Genomic DNA, 21,351 nt, shown 5'->3' on the forward strand with positions numbered 1-21,351 from the left:
GTGTTTGTTTTGTCTGGAAATCAATAAATAGATTATTAAAAAAAACATTTTGCAAGGCCTCTTAGGAAGCTCCTAAAGGAGAAAAGCAGAGGTGATTTTAGGGCTGCTGATTCAAGTACTGATTCCTGAAGCAAAGAAATACGGTCATGCTGTCGTACTGGGACCTGAGATAGTGTAGGCTACATTCTCCTTAAGAACAGCCTCCTGGTTCAGATCAATGGTCCATCCACGCAGCAGATGCTGACTTAAAATCAAACCAGGTATTAAGAGGGAAACAATCCCCCCTTTTTATTCAAGGAAATAATCAGTGGAGAGAGAGTCTGCTTAAGTGGGGCAAGTTCCCCCCCAGTCGTACTTTACGCTAGTGTTTCCCAATTGGTGGGTCGGGACCAAAAGTGGGTTGCAAAGCCTCTGAAAGTGGGTTGCAGACAATGCGCCCCCCCTTCCCCTTTCCACGGCTGTCTTTTGTATCTTGGAAGCCAAAACCTGACCCTGGAAGCAGGGTCTTCGATGTCACACGTTAGCTGGGATTCCCTGCCCCCCCCCCACTGCATATACATGTTGATCAAATAAAACGTGTCCTTTCTTAGAATCTCAGAGGGGATCCGACAGAGTATTAGGCAAAGGAGAGGCAGATCAAAAGCTGGAATGTGACCTTCATATACAAAGGCCCCATATGCAAAGAGTGCGCCTTGCTTGGGGTTCATAGTAAGGGAAGCTGTGCCAGTGTGGTGTCGTGGTTAAGAGCGGCAGACTCTAATTTGGAGAACCAGGTTTGATTCCCCACTCCTTCTCCACATGAAGTCGGCTGGGTGGCCCTGGGTCAGTCACCGTTCTCTCAGGGCTCTCTCAGCCCCACCCACCTCACAGGGGGTGTCTGTCTGTTGTGGGGAGGGGGAAGGGAAAGGAGTTTGTAAGCCGCTCTGAGACTCCCATGGGTAGTGAAGGGTGGGGGTGTAAATCCAATCTCTTCTCTTCTTCTTCTTATGACTATCTTCTTTTAAATTTCTTGTCAGGAGTCTCACTTGGGGTTGTCAAGAATATTTCTGCAGCTTTAAAAATTCAAGTGAACCTTTTTAATAGGGAAAATCTTAACTTTGAGGTGGTTCAGCTCCTAGGAGCTTATTTTGTGGCTGTCTGGGGCTTTTTAAAGCTGCATATATATTAAACATATTTGGTAATATTTTAAATCTTTTGGTCTTTTTTATTATTTAAAAAATCATTCCTGAATTTATTCGAAATAAATATATATCAACTAAAGACTCTTGTTATAAGGATATTGATAGGAGCTATATTGTTATATACGGTGCAGAGTTTGTAATACTGGAGTACTTTATACTGTTTTATATTCAGAAACATAACCCAGAAGCATAGGCCGGATTGTTTGGGAGTAAGTCCTTCTCAGTCATATATTGAAGGTAAGGGGACCAGGTGCGCTCAAAGAGTGATTTTGTTGTACAGAGATAATCTTTTGGTCTTTTGACACTCCTACAGAGCAAGCTTTTGCCTCAGCAAAGAAGAAACCCTGAACTTGGGAGAAGGAAGCACGAGAGAGAGAGAGGGGGGGGGGAAGAGGGGATGGCTGAGCAGCCCTATGGCACTCGATGGCAACCTTGACGGGTGCGAAGCGGAAGCGGAAGAGGAACCCGGCCTGTCCTTGGGGTGCCCCTTGTCCCTGCCTCCCCCCCCACACACACAGAGTGCAAAGAAGTCATCCTAGGCAGAAACTGACTCTGTTCCCTTAGTTTTGAGAAAAGTGCCGTTCTACAGGAAGCCTAGTCATCCACTCGTAAAGCAAACGCTTCCTCCCCTCACCTGGCAACACCGTCAGGAAAGCACTCCGGAAGCTGTATCCCATGGTGTTTGCGCCAAGGCAGATGTACATCCCAGCATCCTCCTCTTTCGCTCGCATGATCATGAGTTTGTTCAGGTAGGAGCCGTCTGGACGGGACCAGACCTCCCCTGTGGGCAGCACTACAAACTTCTGTCCCCCGACATCGATGGTCGAGTTGTACTTGTTCTCGGTCCCGTATTCCACCCTCTTCAGCCACTGGATGACGGGCTTCACGTCGCTCCTCACCTTGCACTGGAATGAGGTGGTCCCTCCGTAGTCCACTGTTGTGTTCACAGGGTGTGTCCCTGTAAGGATGGGCTTGGATCTTGTTCTTTCTGGGGGGGGGGGGAAGCAGCAATACTTTAAAAAAAACCCAAAACCCACACCTTTCAGAAATTACGTCTGTGCAGGCTGGAGGCTGCAGCTAGTGCAGAATGCTGCGGGCAGGCTGGTGATGGGCCTCCCTAAATGGGAGCACATCCAGGCTGTGCTGAAGGCTCTGCACTGGCTGCCAATAGCATACCGAATCCGCTTCAAGGTGCTGGTATTGACCTTTAAAGCCCTACGTGGCCAGGGTCCGACATACCTGCGGGACTGCCTTTCTCCATATATACCCCAGCAAGCACTATGGTCAGGAACACAACATCGACTGACCGTTCCTGGCCCTAAGGACGCCAGGCTTGCGGCTACCAGGGCCAGGGCCTTTTCAGTGGTGGCTCCACACTGGTGGAATGAGCTCCTGGAAGAGATCAGGGCCCTGCAGGACCTTTTGCAGTTCCGCAGGGCCTGTAAGACGGAGCTCTTCCACCAGGCTTTCAATTAGGAGCTGCCACTCCTCTACCACCAACAACATCCGTGGTTTGGGTTGACTCTGGTGCTGGGGAGGGTTTGCATTATATCATCACACCAAGCTGAAGACCACCGATGCCGATGAAAATTGTCAGTACGCCATCAGAATCATTCAGAGATTACCATCAAAAGTGTATCATCACTAGCACTTTAATTGTTAATTGTTGGATTGTTTTTAATGGTTAATGCTGTTTAAATTTTGTACATGGTTTTTATGGTGCAGGGTACCAATGCTGTAAGCCGCCCTGAGCCCGCTCGTGGGGAGGGCGAGGTATAAATCAAAGCAACAAACAAACAAACAAACAAACAAACGAGCAGATTTCCCAGTGGCCACGAGTGCATGTCACAGGATCATCTTACTTCTCACCCTAAGTCTCCCTCTGTTAGAAGCTGGGAAGATCAGGCTACAGCACAGTGTGGCGCATTCAGCACTGATAATAATGAACTGAGGCACAACTGACAGTTTGGGGCTGAAACAACAGTGGTCATGACCAGTGCTCCCTCTAAGATGAGTCAGTGTGAGCTAGCTCACAGTTTTTTAGCCTCCAGCTCACACATTTTTGTCTTAGCCCAGGCAGGATGGTTCTAGAGCAAACTATTTTATGCAGCAGCCAGATTACTTGCTCACCCTTTTAATGCCAGAAGCTCACAAAGTAGAATTTTTGCTCACAGGACTCCTCAGCTTGGAGGAAGCACTGGTCATGACTGCTGGAGCCTCTCTCTGATCCTCCCACCCACCTGACACGCTTGCCTGGGGAAACCTGTGCACGCTCCTGTGCGAGACCCAGAAACGATTTGCCTGAACAAGGGAGGGACCTGCCGGAACGTCGACCGGCCTCCCTCCCTCCCTCCTGTGCCACCGGCTCTGGTCCCGCGGCTGCCAGCGTGCCCCCAACAGCTCTACTTCGCCTGCCCTCCTTGTTCCTACACATCCTCACCACTACTTGCACATCACGGCAACCAAAAATGCCATCTACAATGCTCTATGCAAACTCTGTACCTGTCCAGACATCCCAGCTAAGGTTTCAGGGGGCTTCAGCCCCAAATTATTATTTCTTAAATAAACAAAAGTTATCGCAAAGCCTTGGGTAGCCTCAGGTTTGCAGAACCCTGCCTGGCAGGTCCCCACTGGCTTGGTGGCATGGCTGTAGCCCCTTGGGCACCAGGGTCGGTCCTTTACTGCCACTGGACACAGAGGCCGTCACTTTTGCCAGTGGGGTGCATATTTACAAAGAGCACAAGGAGTAGGCTGTGAGGGGACAAACTACCCTGGCGTGCCCGTGGCAGACGTAAGGAACGACCAAGGGAGGGGGGAGAGGAGGGGAGGGGGGGTGTCACTTCCTTCTGTGCCACCAGTGAGCAGGATCTCAGGAGGAAGATTTAAGAGTGCAAACGGGATAAGCCCGGAGCCACCCCACAGACTGCCGTTCAAGCAGAAGCCCTCGTCTGCCTTGGTCTGGCCTGCAAAGGCTAATGAAGACAGTGGAGAGCTGGATGGAAAGGAAGCAGCAGCAGAAGTGGGGGCAGAGAACAACGTGCAGCAAGGGCTGCCTGGTTTTAATGGAGTGGAAATGACACATCTGACGCTGGGATGGAACTGGATTCATTTCTCTGTCTTTGCTCCTGGCTTTGGTGTAAACATATGTTTTAACTGCCTCCACACAGCTGCATCTTTATCATTCCCAGATGTCTAACAGGTTCATACCCTCTGTTCACAACAGAATCCTTCCAGATGTGCTTTTCATCCCCATTTTTCTACAGAAAGAGAGTTATTTGAGGCTGATTAGGGCCTGGGGAATGTAGGACTACAATCAAAAGGTACAAGTCAGATCTATTGTCATTAATAACAATGCTGCAATTAACTTCCACTGATGTGACTTGGACGTAAACGAGTGGGTTGTCCAACTCCTGTCATGTGCTCCAAGTGGTGGACTGTGGTGGTGGACTGCCTGCCGGCCAGGGCCACCATGGGGTTTTGCTGTAGCCTCTTTGCTCATACCCCTCCCTCTTCTGGCCTCTTTCGCCTCCCTCCTTTTCCCCCTGGAATGCACTTCAGGTTTCTTCCCCTTATCTCCCTGCCGTGGCCTTGAGCCTGTGCTCTACCACTGCCACTTTTGCTGAGAACTTCAAGCCGTTTTTCTGAGCGTGCTGGCATGCCCCCGCTTATTGGCTCGCACTCATCTGGGGACCTGTATGAACTGAGTATAAATATTTGCTTTCCCGCCTGGACTCCATTCTTGACACGGATCGTGTCTAAAGATGACCCAAGTTCCTCTCTCAATAAACTGAACCTTCTTACAGGACTGTTGTTGAGTTTGTTTGACTCGGGACTCGGACACTGCCCTGCCCACCGTAAGGCCCTGCTTTGCAACGGGGTGCTGGGGAGGATAAGCTGACCCTAAGACCTGGACTTGAATAGACAGGTAACATGATCTTCAGGAGTGCTTGTATCATCTGCCCCTATTTAAAACATACCAAACATCCAGCACTGCACTGTCGTAACAACTTTGGAGGCCACATATGTCAAAAAATGTTCTGTGTTGACTTCAGCATGGAAAAGAGACATTAGAAGCAGTCCAAAGAGGCTGGAAAGCCAACATGGCAGAGGAGTAGCGCAAACTATAGAGCCCACTGGAAGACTTATGAGCTGCTGCTGCTGCTGCTGCTGACAGCCGCAAAGAAAGGCTCTGTCTTGGCAACCGGTGCATGAGCCAGTTCCCACCCACCTCGGCTTTTAAAGGTATTTCAGCACCTGCTGACTCCAGTCAATTTGGTGTGGTGGTGAAGTGCGCAAACTCTAATCTGGGAGAACCGGGTTTGATTCCCCACTCCTCCCCCACTTGCACCTGGCTGGATGGCCTTGGGCAAGCCGTGGTTCTGATAAGGGCTGTCCTTAAAAAAGATTCAAGAGCTCTCTGAGCCCCGCCCACCTCACAGGGGGTGTCTGTTGTGGGGAAGGAGACTGTAAGCCGCTCTGAGACGCCGATTGAGGGGCAGGGTATAAATCCAACCTCCTCCTCATCCTCCTCATAAATCTGAGCCTTTATTGTCTCAGGAACAATTAGCTGCGATACTCCATCTGGACCTTTTCCAGTCTGGTTTCAGGCCGGGTTTTGGGACAGAGACAGCCCTGGTGCCCGATGCCTGAATGCAGACAAATGCCATATGCTCCTTTATTGTTCCCACTAGATCAACCTGCAACCTTTGATACACTAGATTATTCTATCCTTTTGAGGTTTCTGGAGGCAGAAGGAGGCATCGGGGGTGGGGGTGGGAATAGGTTTAAATAGGGTTGCTCTGTTGGAGTTCAGCTATCTCCAGTGTGGGTGCTGTCTTGTGCCGTTCCAAAGAATGAGGCAAGGACTAAAGCCATTCCAGCTCTACCTTTGCCAATGGGCTCAGCTACTCTTCATAGTTAGGAAACATAGTTCAAAGAAAGCCCAGAAGCTTTCTGGATACCCAGTAGCCATCACTCTACATTTACAACTTGGGACTTAGCCAATAAATCTACCTATTTTGTACTGGTTTGTAGCATATCTTACATTGTATTACTTGCATTACAGAGTTGGGAAGATTTCTGGAAAAATCACTCTATGTATTCTGCTCCTCAGCACTAAAGGTTTACTTGGAAGCGAGCCCACCTGGGTTCAGTTACGATTGGAGCATTAGCCAACCGAAGCAGGGAAACGGCCTCCCGCCTCCAGTCCTAGTTCAGTACTTACGGATCACTTCCACTTTGTAGGTGGCGTTGATCTCCCCAATTCTGTTGAAGACCCGGCAGGTGTATTTCCCGCTGTCTTCGGGCTTCAGGCTCTTCAGGTTCAGTGTCCACTTCTTCCTTTTGTTCTCACCAGTTTCCTGTGGGCTGAGAGGCCTGTTGTCTTTTAGCCAGCTGATGTCAGGCCGAGGATTTCCACTGGCCACGCATTTCAGGCGCACTGAGCTACCCACTGGTCGGGCAATCACCCTCCGCCTCATCTTGGCAGGCTGAGTGAACCTAGGTCGAGCTACAAAGATAAAGCCAAAGATCTGTGAAAGGGAACTTGCTCTACCAGTGCCAAAGAATAAAAAGACACAGAACGACAGTATTCAATTGATATGGTGATGGCTATTTCTGTATTGAGCCAAAGAGTCATGCCCTCACCATACCCCTTGTATCACTCCTGCACTGAGATGTGGAGCTGGTTGCTCATTTGTGCCTATTTTGGGCACTTGAAAGATGGCCTCCAGCCATATGGTCCCGCCTGCCTCACGAGCCCTGCCACTCCCGCTGCTCCCCCCCCCCATGCCTCCGGAGGTGAGGTGGGCAGCAGTAACCAGAGACGGGGCTTTTTCAGTAGTGGCACCCATGGAACGCCCTTCCCCTTAGGCTTGCCTGGCACCTACTGTATTACCAGGTTCAGTTTTTATTTCCTTTAGCCATGGGCCATTACAATGACAGAACAAGATATAAACTACTAAAACCAGAAAAATAAAAAGCTAATTTAATACACAATAAAACGTCTTAATATTCCAACTCTCCCATCCTGGTCTCCGTTAGTAATCGGGCTCTGGGGCTGCTACTATTCTCTTCCGAATTTTCTCTGCAGCGAGGGCAAGGAGGGCCACCTTGTGTGAGCCCTCGGCCTCTGCGCCTGCTAGTAAGAAGACTAGACTCTTTTCTGTTTCTGTTCTAGTGCCTGGGGAGGCCAGGACTGGGCCTAGAAATGTCTTCCTAGGGGATTGGTAGAGTGGGAAAAGTAACAGGCACGGAGCCTCCACATGGGCAGAGGTGCTGGGCAGCAGGCGTGTGGGTATAGTGGCCTTCAGGCATTGCTGACTGCATTTATTGAAAGCGGATTGAAGTTAGTGCAGAACGTAATTTGCTATATGAGATCTTGGTTAAATATTGGGCCCTTTGATGGTCTGATTTGATTAGTTTGTACCAGGGTGAGGATTTATTCTCATGACTCGCCAAGTCTTTGGCAGCATCCTGGGTATATATTTGCTCCCTGCCATTAAAGTCGGTCCAAAGAGGCCGATGGATTACATCTGGAAGGTTATAGATTTGCAATATGCTAAGGCCTGAGGCTCAGGGTAGCGAAGATCATTAGCAGCTGATAATGATGGACCAGGGAATACCAGTGCTCCTGGGGAAGGGAAAGTATAGTGGTGGGACCAGGCAGAAATGGAATGGAAGGGGGCAGAGAAATAGAGAAGCTTGGCCACCTTCCAGCCTGTGTCCCATCCCAAAGATGGCTGGCATTGGGCCGAGGATTAAAAACCCCACTCCAACATTGGTATTGTGCAACACCAGGTCCATAAATAATAAGACCTCAGTCCTTCGGGACTTCTTGCTGGAGCAGGATGCAGACCTGGCATGCGTGACTGAGACCTGGGTGCAAGATGAGGAGATAGTAGCTCTCTCCCAGTTGGCTCCTCCCGGGTTCTCAGTCCTCCACCAATCTCAGATTAAGGGGCAGGGGGGAGGAGTGGCCCTGTTCATTCAGGAGGCTTACTCCTTCAGGGCGTTCCCAACGCTGAGGCTCACAGGCATTGAGTGTGCCAGCTTTGTGTGGGAAGCTGGAGAGAGTTTGCCTATTGTACTGACCACCCAACACACTGACCGATAGCCTGTCATCCCTGGTGGAGGCCGTGTCGGACTGGGCATTGGAGCACCTTAGACTGATAATCCTGGGCAACTTCAGTGTCCATACTGACGATGCAGCTTCCTCACAGGTGGTGGACCTGGTGTCATCCATGGCGGTGCTGGGAGTCTCCGAACATTTATTGGCTCCCACCCACAGAGCCGGTCACACGCTTGATTTGATCTTCGCGGCGATGGCAGTTCCATGGTCGGACCACCATGGCCTGAAGGCCCAAGTGAATGTGTCACCCCAAACTTCTTTGGGCAACAAGCGTATTTTAGCTTGCCCACGGAGCCAAATGGACCCTTTGTGGCTTCAGATGGCCCTCCGGGATCCAATGCCCCCTCACAGCTGGCTAGATGAGCTAGTTGAGGACTGGTATAGCCAACTCTCTACAGCCATCGATGAGATCACTCCCAGGCACCTTCTGCACCTTCGCTCTAGGCTGGCTCTCTGGTATACCCAGGAGCTGAGGCTGATGAAGCAAAGGCTCAGATGGCTAGAGAGACAGTGGCGGCAGGCTCGTGATGAAGCAACAAGAACATCCTATAGGACGTTTATGAGATCCTATGAAATGGCAGTCAAAGCTGCGAAGAGAGAGTTCTATGCAGCCATGATTGCATCTGCAAGCTCATGCCCAGCACAATTGTATAGAATGATTTGGTCCTTAACAGTCCTGCCATAGTCAACCAGATACCATTCAAGAAATTTAAAAAATAACGTTGATGGATTTTGTGAAAAAAGTCAAATATTTAGGAATAAACTTGACTAATAAAAGCAGCTCATTAATAGAGGATAATTACTACAAATTGCTAGATGAAATTAAAAACAATTTGTTAAAATGGAAAGACATACCTTTATCTATCATGGGCAGAATTGCAGCAGTAAAAATGAACATACTGCCAAGATTTTTAGTCTTGGCACAAAACATTCCTATTATAAAGAATCAGAATTTTTTTGTGGAGCTAGATAAAATTACCAAAAAGTTTATATGGCGTCCTAAAAAAGCAAGAATAAGATGGAAAATATTACAGGATTGAAAAAAAATATGGGGGATGAATGTACCCAATTGGTTTCTATACTATAAGGCGGCCACCCTTGTCTGGATAAGAGATTGGCTTTTGCTAGAAAACAAGAGGATTCTAGCACTTGAAGGGCACGATTTGTTTATGGGTTGGCATGCTGACGTATGGTATGATAAAGAGAAAATACACTCCAACTTTAAGAGTCATGCGATAAGAGGAGCATTAAATAAAATTTGGAATGAAATAAAGGTCAAATTTTATACTAAAATTCCAAGATGGGTCTCCCCATTAGAGGCATTTACAAAACCTTCATCTCTCTGAGTAAAAATGGAACATATGAAACATTATTGGGGAAAAATACTAAAAAAATGGAAGAGAAATTGGTACGCGAAAATAATTTTTCCTGGTGGGAGCACATATTAATATGAGATAGATATAGTAAATACGTTAGAGGGTTTGAAGAGGATAAAAATGAACTTGACAAAATATGGTTGTCCTCAAATGATAAATTAATTCAGAAACTTTATGGTTTTCTATTGGATGATTTTGAATTAGATGAAACTATTAAAGAAGCGATGATATCATGGATGAAAGATTTGGGAAAAAATATAGAAATAGAACAATGGTCTAAAATATGGAAATCCATAAAATATATGAGAGCAGTAGCCTACAAAGAGAATGTGAATAAAATGTTCCACAGATGGTATTGGTTCCCAGACAAAATAGCTAAATGTTATAGTAATGTATCCAACTTATGTTGGAAATGTAAAACGAATGTGGGAACCTTTTATCACATGTGATGGAAATGTAAGAAGGTACAAAATTATTGGAAAATGATACGCAAAGTAATACAAGAAATTTTGGATTTGAATCTTACTTTAATACCAGAAATCTATCTGTTAAATATGATTCCAAGTGGATATAATTTTAAGGATGCATATCTAATATCTCTCTTTTTTTAAATAATCTGTTTATTAAATTTTCAACAAATATAACTCACTCGAAGTGAGACAAACTAACACACCGCCAAATGTACATATTTACAGAGATCTTCCATCATATAACTTAGATGGTTCCAACTTTGGCACCAAAATAATATAGTTACGTTAATTTACACCCAATCTTGACTCTTTCAACCAATCATAAAATTTTTTCCAATGTTTGTCATACTTTTCCATATTTCTTTCTTCAACAATACAGGTTAGTTTCTCCATTTCTGCAACATAAAATAGTTTACTTAAAATCTCATCCTTGGAGGGAATACATTCCTCCTTCCATCTTTTTGCGAATACAATCCTCGCTGCCGTTAGTATCTGCATAATTAAATACAACTCTTTTTCTTTATATGAATCTGGTAACATGCTTAACAAACAACACTCAGGTTTCAAAGGGAAATCTTTCCCAAGCATTTTATCTATAATTTCTTTCACCATAGCCCAATATTTCCTTGTTTTGGTACAAAGCCACCACATATGGTAGAAAGTACCAGTACAAAATTTACACTTCCAACAATTTTTCCCTATTTTCCCGTTGAATTTATTTAGTCTATCCGGTGAGATATGCCATCTGTAAAACATCTTTATAATGTTTTCCTTGAAAGCACTTGTTCTTACAAATTTTATATTTCTTGTCCACACTTTTTCCCATTGTTCAACACTCAAATTATAGCCCCAATCCTGCATCCATGCTATCATTGATGGCTTTATCTGTTCCTCTTCCATTTTCCACTCCAACCAAAAATTATACATTCTTTTAATAAATTTCTCTTTTGTATTTAACCATATCTTATCTAAATCAGTCTATTATAGATGCCCACCTGTTTGTCCTTTGTCCATCTTGATATTAGTTGGTTTTTTTCCCACCATGTCAACTTTGTACCTTTTTCTTGAAGCCATTTCTCCAATACCAACTCTCCCTTTGAGTCTAAAAGATCGTCATATCTCCATTTCGAATATTTAATATATAAAGAGGGTATTTGTAGTGCTTCTATGGGTGAAATCCACCTAGGTAATTTTGTATAGTATTTTACTTTAATCTCCTCCCAGATTTTATATAGCGCCGCTCTAATGGTATACTGTTTGAAAAGGGTGGCCGGTCTGTCTTTATTATACCACATATAAAAATGCCACCCCCTCTGTATATCGTGTCCCTCAAGACTCAATATTCTCATATCATCTTGTACCATCCAGTCCCGCAACCAATTCATAGCCGCCGCTCTATAATATAAGGCCCAATCCGGTAGAGCTAAACCACCTCTTGTAAATATCTTAGCTTTATTCTTGGCTTTTTTTGTTGCCATATAAAATCCTTTACTAACTTCTCCAATTTTTTGAAGAACATTTGATTTCTTAAAATCGGAATAGTTTGGAATAAAAAAAGAATGCGGGGTAGGACATTCATTTTTATCGTTGAAACTCTCCCCATCAATGAGATATGTAAACCTCTCCACAATTCTAAATCTTTCTTTACTTCTGAAAGTAATTTTTCATAGTTGTCATTATACAGTGAGCAACACCTATTTGTCAATACTATACCTAAGTATTTTACCTTCTTTTGAATTGCAAAACCTGAAAGGTCCTGGAGTTGTTTTTCTGTATTTCCTCTGACATTTTTTAATAAAATCTTTGTTTTCTTTTTATTTATTTTTAGTCCTGCCACTTCACCATATACTTTTAGGTCCAGAATTAATTTATCCAGCGAACTTTGTGGTTCTTCCAAAATAAAAGTCATATCGTCGGCAAAGGCCTGTACTTTATAATGTTCCCCTTTTATCTCTAAACCCTTAATGTCTTTATCCTGTCTAATACATGTTAACAAAATTTCTATAGCAAAGATATATAAAAGTGGCGACAATGGGCAACCCTGACGGGTACCCTTTTGAATTTCAATATTGTTTGTTAAGTCACCATTTATTGTTATTTTAGCTGTTTGTCTTTCATATATTTTTCTTACCATTTTCAAAAAAATTTCTCCACAATCCCAATATTTTAATTTTTCTAATATAAAATTCCAACTAATATTGTCGAATGCTTTCTCTGCGTCAGCAAATATCAAGGCCATTGTTCTTTCCGGATGTTGTTCATAGAATTCTAACACGTTTAAAATTGTTCTTACGTTATCCTTAATCTGCCTCTTCGGCAGGAAACCTGCTTGGTCTTTATGTATGACTTGACGAAGAACCCTCTTAAACCTAGCCGCTAAAATATATGCATAAATTTTATAGTCGGCGTTGAGTAATGATATAGGCCTATAATTGCGTATTTCATTTCTTTCTGTATCCTGTTTATGTATTAGGGTAATTTGAGCTTCCCTCCACGAACTTGGAATTTGTCCCTCACCCGAAATGTTATTAATTACCTTTTGCAATGGTAGTGCTATTTCCTCCTCAAAAGCCTTATAAAACTCTATAGGAATTCCATCTGGACCTGGCATTTTATTATTATTTTGATTTCTTATCGCCTCTGTAATTTCACACATAGTTACTCGCTCATTTAAATCTCTCCTTTGATCTTCAGTAAACTTTCCTTCTAAATGTTTATCAAGATAACTTTTTATATCCTCTAAATTAACATCATCACTTTTATATAATTTCTTATAAAAGTTCTCCATGACCTCTTTCAGATCTTTTAAAAGGAATTTTTCCTGTCCTTTCTTGTCTTTTAAACTTTTTGTTTTCTTTTCTCTTTCATCTCTTAGTTTATACGCCAACCATCTCGTTGGCTTATTAGCTTGCTCGAAATATCATTGTCTTGTAAATTTTATTTTTATTGCAACTTCTTGAGTTAAAATACAATTTAGATGGTGCTGCAGTTGATTAATTTTATTTTTAATTTCTCGCAAGTTATCCTTTGCTCTTTTCATTCCCTTTTCTTCGATCTTTATATTTTCCTTTATCAAGTTCAATTCCCTATTTTTTTGTTTTTTCTTCCATGCATTTTGCCTTATAAACCATCCTCTTGAATAGGCCTTAAATGTGTCCCATATAATTTCTACAGGTACCTCTGCTGTCATATTTTCTTTAAAAAACATCTTAAATTCCTCTTTGGATTCCGATAGGAATTTTTTATCTTTTAATAGCCACGTATTTAAGGTCCATCTTCTTTTTTTTAATACATCTGTTAAAGTACATACAATTGGATTGTGGTCAGTGTAAGTTGCTGGCAAAATTTCGATCTCTTTCACATCATTTATCATTTCTGCAGAGACCCACATCATGTCCAACCTAGACCAAGATCTATGTTTGCTTGAGTAATAAGTAAAATCCTTTTTATCTATATTCTGAGTTCTCCACGCATCTACAAGTTTAAATTCTTCTACTGTTCGTAAAAAAGCTTTAGGCAATTCATTTCCTCGTTTTTGTTTCTTGTCCGAGTATTTCCTATCCATTAACCTATCATATACTGCATTAAAATCACCCACGATACAGATTTCATCACACATTTGTTTCACCAATACTTCTCTTAAATGTTTGAAAAACTTTTCTAGGTTTTGGTTTGGAGCGTATATATTAGCAATTAGAACCGATTTATTTTGTCTATATATTTGAATCAGAACCATTCTGCCATCTTCAGATTTAAATAATAGCTCAGGTTGTAGTTTTTCCTTAACATATATAGCTACCCCTTTTTTTCTTTATAGCGTCTGCTGCCATAAATAGTTTTCCTAATTTTTTATTTTCTAGTAAATGGGCATCATCTTTTTTAATGTGTGTCTCCTGAATGCAGATTATATCTGCCTTTTGTTTTTTCAATTGTAGATAAGTTCTAGATCTCTTTTAGGGCGAATTTAATCCATTTATATTAATAGAGATTATTTTTATACCCTGACTACTCATCTTTATCTTTTTCTCTGTGACCCTTATTAGTTCTTTGTTGTAATCTTGTGGTGATTTGGGAGGGGTATGCAAATCTCCCCTTTCTACTTCTCTTTTTTTCCCCCTTCCTTTTCCTCTTTATTGCTACCTGCCTCCTCTTGTTTCTGAGATTCATCCTCTGACTCTGAGGAGTCTTCTTCTTCCTCTAGCCAACCCAGATCCTTTCCATATTTTTCCAGGAAGTCTTCTAACTTAAATATTGAATTTATCCTAAATCTTTTACCTTTGTAAATAAAGAAGATACCCTCTGGGACCAGCCACCTATACTGAATATTTTGACTTTTTAGGAGGTCAACCAAAATGGAGTATTCCAATCTCTTTTCTCTGACCCTCCATGGTATCTCCCGTAAAATTTTAACTTGCGTGTCATTTATTTTGAGGATCTTTTCATTTGACATTTTCAATATCTTATCTTTTTAGTCTTTCCTGATAAACTTTATTTGAACTTCCCTGGGAACTTTATTTCGTCTTGCGTAGGCAGAATTAACTCTATAAACTGACTCTATATTAGTCTCTATTTCTCCAATCGATTCTATCTCTAGAAATTCAGCCAACGCCTGGCTTATTTCTTGTTTTAAATCTTCATCTTCCTTTTCTGGTAAATTTTGTAATCTTAGAATGTATGAGGCCTTTTCCATTTCCAATTTAATAACCGCCTCTTCTAGGGATTCTTGTTTATTTTTCACCACCTGTAATTTCTCCTCCGTATTTCCCACTTTCAACTCCAACTTATTTGTCATATTTACTAAAGATGCTATCTCTTGCTTATTTTCAGCCAATTGTTTTTTAATCTCCTCTGTCTGTATCGTCAATTGATTTGAAATATCATCTAACTTAGATAGTTCTTCGAGTTTTTTTTGTAACGGTTGTATCGCTTTAGCTACTGCTGTCTCCACAGTTGTATTAATTATACCCAGCATTGATTCCTGAATCAAATTTTGAAGCTCTTTTGGGTTCATTTGTGGTGTACTTGCAGGGTTTGATATAGATAGTCGTCTTCCTCCCGTGGTTTTGTCCATAATTTATAATCTTATCTACTTCCAAAAAAACAACAACAACCCTTCAGTCTAAACTTGAATTTATGTTTCTCACTACTTACTGAAATTTCAAAATTTCAAAACCACTTTATCCACCACCAATGACACCACCCAAAACTTATCTTATACCTAGCCCCACAATTTAAACCAAATCATTTAACCACAAGGGATAGACAATTTTTGTTAGACCTTTTCCTTTTATCCCAAGTTTTGACAGCAGATTTTCTTAATATTTTTACTCCACCAAAGTGAGCTCACAGTATGTTTATATCCTAGCCTCTCTTTTACTTTTTACTTCCTACCAAATACCAATTGCCAATTAATCTCTTATCATTACTAATAAAGTTCATAAAGTTCAATTCATTCAGTTCGTTCAATTCATTCAAAATTCAAAATCCATTACCCCTTCCTAATTAATTTCCCTTTTCTAATTAATACTTATACTTATATGCAATTAGTTTTCCACCCTCCAAATTTATCAAAATTATTCCCTCCTAATAACACCATTAACTCAGACACAAAAACTCAACACTCTCAGGTTTGTTTTACCACAGTTCAGCTCGTTTCAGCCTTCTCAGTTTCTACAAATATATCCCCATTTCATCTATATCTCCTTTGTAGACCAACCAATATTCCGTCCTTTGAGTCCTCTCTTCCTTCTCTCTTCCATTGTTCTGGTTGTTTGTTCTCTGCTGTTCTTCTCTGGCGCTTATCTCCCTGCTATCTTCCGATAGTACGCTACTCTTACTTCAAGCTGTTGAATGCGGTCCCTTTAACTGCAGCATTTGTAAGCCAAGCCGGAGAGTCGCGATCCCATATTCGCCGCTTTTCTTTCTCAAAGTTCCACGACTCTCTAAGTCGCCAAATAAAGTTTCTTAATTCCTATAAAGAAGTTCGCAGAATTCTTTTAGTGAAGGTACCTAAATATCTTCTTGTAGTGTGCCAAAACCTTCAGGAAGAATCTCTGCTTGGTTCCATCGCTAACTTTACCCAGCCGGAGAAGCCTCGCTGGGTGAAGCCCCACCTCCTGCACCGGAGCAACTCTCCCGACCCAGGAACAAGCCGCCGCTTGCTCCTGCTGCCCAGAAAAACAAAGCTCCTGGGCGACTTCATATCTAATATCTCTTTAAGAAAATTGGAGAAATCAAGGGAGTGTTCCATGCAAAGCTGGCCATGATAAAGGACAAAAACGGTAGGGACCTAACAGAAGCAGAAGAGATTAGGAAAAGATGGCAAGAATACACAGAAGAACTATACAAGAAAGACCTCGATGTCCTTGACAACCACGACAGTATAATCACTGACCTCGAGCCAGATACCCTGGAATGTGAAGTTAAATGGGCCTTAGAAAGCATTACTAACAACAAAGCTAGTGGAGGTGATGGTATTCCAGCTGAGCTATTCAAAGTCTTAGAAGATGATGCTGTTAAAGTGCTGCACTCCATTTGCCAGCAAATTTGGAAAACGCAACAGTGGCCACAGGATTGGAAAAGATCAGTATACATTCCAATCCCAAAGAAGGGCAACGCCAAGGAATGTTCAAACTATCGCACAATTGCACTCATATCACACGCTAGCAAGGTCATGCTCAAGATCCTACAAGCTAGGCTTCAACAGTACGTGGATAGAGAACTACCAGAAGTACAAGCGGGGTTTCGAAGAGGTAGAGGAACTAGAGATCAAATTGCCAACATTCGCTGGATTATGGAAAAAGCAAGAGAGTACCAGAAAAATATCTACTTCTGCTTCATTGACTATGCTAAAGCTTTTGACTGTGTGGATCACAACAAACTATGGCAGGTCCTTAAAGAGATGGGAGTACCAGACCACCTCACATGTCTCTTGAGAAACCTGTATAAGGGCCAAGAAGCGACAGTTAGAACCGGATACGGAACAACTGATTGGTTCAGCATAGGAAAAGGAGTACGACAAGGATGTATACTGTCACCTTGCTTATTTAATATATATGCAGAGTACATCATGCGAAATGCTGGCCTGGATGAATCACAAGCGGGAATTAAGATTGCTGGGGAAAAGATCAACAACCTCAGATATGCAGATGATACCACTCTAATGGCTGAAAGTGAAAAGGATCTAAAGAGCCTCTTGCTCAGAGTAAAAGAGGAGAGCGCAAAAGTGGGCTTGAAGCTCAACATCAAAAAAACTAAGATCATGGCATCCGGCCCCATCACTCCTTGGCAAATAGAAGGGGAAGTCGTGGAAGTAGTGACAGACTTCACGTTCCTGGGATCCCAGATCACCGCAGACTGTGACTGCAGCCATGAAATTAAAAGACGCCTGCTCCTTGGGAGGAAAGCGATGGCGAACCTAAACAGCATGATAAAAAGTAGAGACATCACCCTGCCAACAAAAGTCCGCATGGTCAAAGCAATGGTATTCCCAGTAGTCATGTATGGCTGCGAGAGTTGGACTATAAGGAAGGCCGAGCGCCGAAGAATAGATTCTTTTGAACTATGGTGCTGGAGAAGACTCTTGAGAGTCCCTTGGACTGCAAGAAGAACAAATCAGTCAATCCTCAAAGAAATCAACCCTGACTGTTCCCTGGAAGGCCAGATAATGAAACTGAAGCTCAAATACTTTGGCCACCAAATGAGAAGGGAGCACTCACTGGAGAAGACCCTGATGCTGGGAAAGATTGAAGGTCAAAGAAGACGGGGACGGCAAAGGATGAGATGGTTAGACAGTGTCATCGATGCAACGAACATGAAGTTGAACAAACTTCAGAGGATGGCGGAAGACCGGAAGGCCTGGCGGGAGCTGGTCCATGGGTTTGCAAAGAGTCGGACTCGACTGTGCGACTGAACTACAATATCTAATATCATATATAATAACGGCTACAAGAATGTTATGGGCAAAAAATGGGAAACTAGAAGTTACCTTCTAAAGATGACCTAATGATAAAACTGTTAGATCTCGCACAAATGGATGATTTGAGTTTAATATTAAAAGATAAAAGTAAGAGTAAAAGATGGAAAATGGTATAAAACTGGATTAAAAATGCACAGGAATGATTGACTCTGAAAAAGATGTAATCGATGAAGATGTAATGTCTAATGAAATGCAAAAATAAAAGTTAAAAAAAAAAACAGTCCTGACACAGGGCAGACAAAATGCTAGGATTGGATATAGGCTGTGAGGCTTTTGGGAGCTATTTTGCAGATAAAGTCTTGTTGCTCCACCGCGACCTTCCTGCCACAGTTGAGACAGTGAGTGAACTCGAGGCTCCATGCACGTCTTCTGGTCCCATTCTGGATTATTTCAGTCCACTCAGCCTAGAGGAAGTTGACAAACTGCTCTTAACTGTATGCCCTACCATGTGCTGCCTTGACCCATGCCCCTCTTGGCTAATTAAAGCTGGCCGTGAGGGTTTTGAGGTCTCTTTAGGGATATTATCAACAATTCACCATTTTAAAGGAGGCAGCCCACAGTAACTTGGGACATGAAATCAAATGTGCACGACCAGCAGTTGCTGAGATGCCATGCTGAAGGCTGTAGATGCAAAACAGGTTGTACTTCTGTTCATGAGCAAATCTCTAAGACGATCAAAAGAGAGGCCTGACTCCACAACAAACAGGTATTTTGAACAAGTTGAAGCTTTTTTGTAAAGTTTTCTGAAACCAAAGGTGCCTGTTTATCTTAGAGAATCCTGTCTGTAAGTCCTGCATATCTTAAAGAGCATCTGAGCCTCCCCATTCACTAAACTGTCACACAAGCTAAATGCCATCCATTCACTGTGTAAAGTTCTGACTGGCATATAACAGGGGCTTCTTAGTGGTGACTCCTCTATCAGCCTCACAAGTAAGTCATCAATATTTTTACACTACCCTAGCCATCTACAGCTGTCTATGTTCATCGTTCATGACCAAAAGGGGGGAAGGGGTTCAGAAAAGTCCTCTGCCTTTCTATGTGGAGGCAAGGCCTCATCTGCGGCACATCACACAACTGCCTTTTGTGACGGATTTCCCCTCCAGTGCTAAATGCTGCATTCTGAGTTTGCCAGTTTCAGTCAATGTACACATATTACAAGCAGGTGGGCAAATGACCTTGATGGCAGGATTTTATCTGTAGACAGGGCCCGTACTTCTCCCACAAGCACTCCTCCATGTCTCAATTCTCCCGGGAGGCAACACAGCTGCTGGCTGCTGCCGCTCCTTCCCAAGGCAAGACACGGAAGTGGAAAAGGATCCATGTCGCTGTCACTACGGACTATCCCTCCTCCCCATTCTGCTTCTTACAATGTCTCGGTCTATTCTCACACTGTGACCTCATATTTAAAATACATTTCATTGGGGGAATCCAGCTCAAGCAACTTCCCGCATGGACATCATCCTTTGAGGAATTTTCTTAGCCTGATCAGCAAGTGCTCATCTCCCCTCCCCCACCTCCCCCCACATTCTGGGCCTCAGCCACATCAGGATATTTTATTTCTGTCCCTTTCTTGTGCAGCACAGCAATGCTTTGCTCTCTGCTCAGGGCCTTTCATGTGTAACCCAATGAATGGGAGTGACTCGGCATCCAACGACCGACCGACTGGAGACAGCTGGAGTGACAGGTGTGATATCCCAGCTCACTCTGGAGGGACTGGTGTGCAAACATCCTGGTATTCCCCAGATCCTCTCCTTGAAAGGGAGGCATCCCATGCAGGGGAAACAAGCGCACTCCATGGAGCCTGGTTACAGCCCATCAGCCCTTCAAACAACAGCCACTTGGCCTGCACAGTCATGAGATGTGTGAATACCAAGAGACCCACTGGGTGTGGAAAGCAAAAATCCCAGCGGCATTAAATGAGCTGATAAGAAAGAGGACATCCCTGCCTTATTAGCACACTGAACTGGGCAGGGGGGATGCCTTTTAGTTGGGCTGCTCCTCAGCCTTCAGTACACCACCCCAGATTTCAAGCTTGCTACTCTACCTGCAATTTCAGTTTGGAAGAACTTTTGCCCATGTCCCCTGCTCCTAGGTGATCGGCCACCAAAGGCGGATTAACCATTAAGCAGACTAAGCACGTGCTTAGGGCACCAGGGCCAAAGGGGGTACCACAAAGTTGGGAAAAGGGTGAAAAAACCCCAATGAATGAAGATTTGTAAAAATATTTTGATAAAACTAGTGCAAATTGATCATGGTGCACCCTAGGGTTATCTTCTGTTTTTTTGTTGGCGAGGTGCAGTGTCATAGGCAATGTTTAAAAATAAAATGATGGAGCCAAATTCAGTTGTCACGACAGTCATTTCAATGACCCTCTCTGCCCCTTTTTAATTTCAGCCCTATGTAAACGTCAAAAATGAAGCGTGTTCAGTTGAGTGGTGCGCAAAAGAGAAAACGTGCAAAAGAGAAAGAGCAAAAGAATCTGTCTGTTGTAGCCAAGACAGGAAAGCTGACAGATTACTTCTTACAAACTGCAGAGCAAGATGATCCAGATCAAAACCAGTGTCAGTCTTCAGAGACAGGAAGTGAATCAAATCTATCTCTTTCATCAGAAACAGGCAGTGTTGGTGCAAGGCCAGATTTTCATGATGTCGTTGCACATGATGAAGTGCCACAACCTGGACCTACTTCCACAACAAGATGTGTAACTGCTTTTGAACTGTCCAAGGAGTTTAGAGAACTGACCAAGGATGAAATGGACAAAGCTAAGGACCCAGGGTTGTGGGATGAATTTTATGGTGATGATGTGATTTATTGGGTTGCTTGTGGACCCAGTGAATGTCAGCACCACAATGGGCCATTTGACAAATCGTGTCGCAATTTCATCAGTGGGAATCCAAAGAGATACTGTTCACAGAAGATATTTTTTGGAATAAAAGCCAATGGTGAACACTACAAGAGAGAATGGCTGTTGTACTCTCCTTCAAAAGGATCAGTTTACTGTTTTGTTTGTAAACTATTTGCGCCCAAAGGGTCAACGCATTTTGCTAGAAATGAGGAATTCAGTGACTGGTGAAACACTGCTGTAATTGACAACCATGAAAAAAGTACAACTCACCGAGATGCCATGTTGACACATTTAACTTGGAAACGAGGCTTAGGCTTGACACAGCCACTGGAAAAACAAATTGAAGAGGAGTACAATTACTGGAAGAATGTG

General features: G+C 43.1%; 1 protein-coding gene across 2 annotated transcripts in view; it reads right to left on the reverse strand.

Annotated features, from left to right (window-relative positions):
* The window catches only part of FGFRL1 (fibroblast growth factor receptor-like 1), a 315,064-nt gene that overhangs the window by 4,322 nt on the left and 289,391 nt on the right, over positions 1-21,351 (reverse strand). For both annotated transcript variants that reach the window (XM_015414342.1, XM_015414335.1), the window contains 2 exons: positions 6,406-6,690; positions 1,816-2,169 (listed from right to left, as the gene is read on the reverse strand). In XM_015414342.1, coding sequence (XP_015269828.1) covers positions 1,816-2,169; positions 6,406-6,690 — 639 coding nt within the window. The remainder of the gene's footprint in view (positions 1-1,815; positions 2,170-6,405; positions 6,691-21,351) is intronic.

Source organism: Gekko japonicus, unplaced genomic scaffold (genome assembly GCF_001447785.1).
Source record: "Gekko japonicus isolate JY-2015 unplaced genomic scaffold, Gekko_japonicus_V1.1 scaffold1365, whole genome shotgun sequence".
In the NCBI taxonomy this organism is placed as follows: Eukaryota; Metazoa; Chordata; class Lepidosauria; order Squamata; family Gekkonidae; genus Gekko; species Gekko japonicus.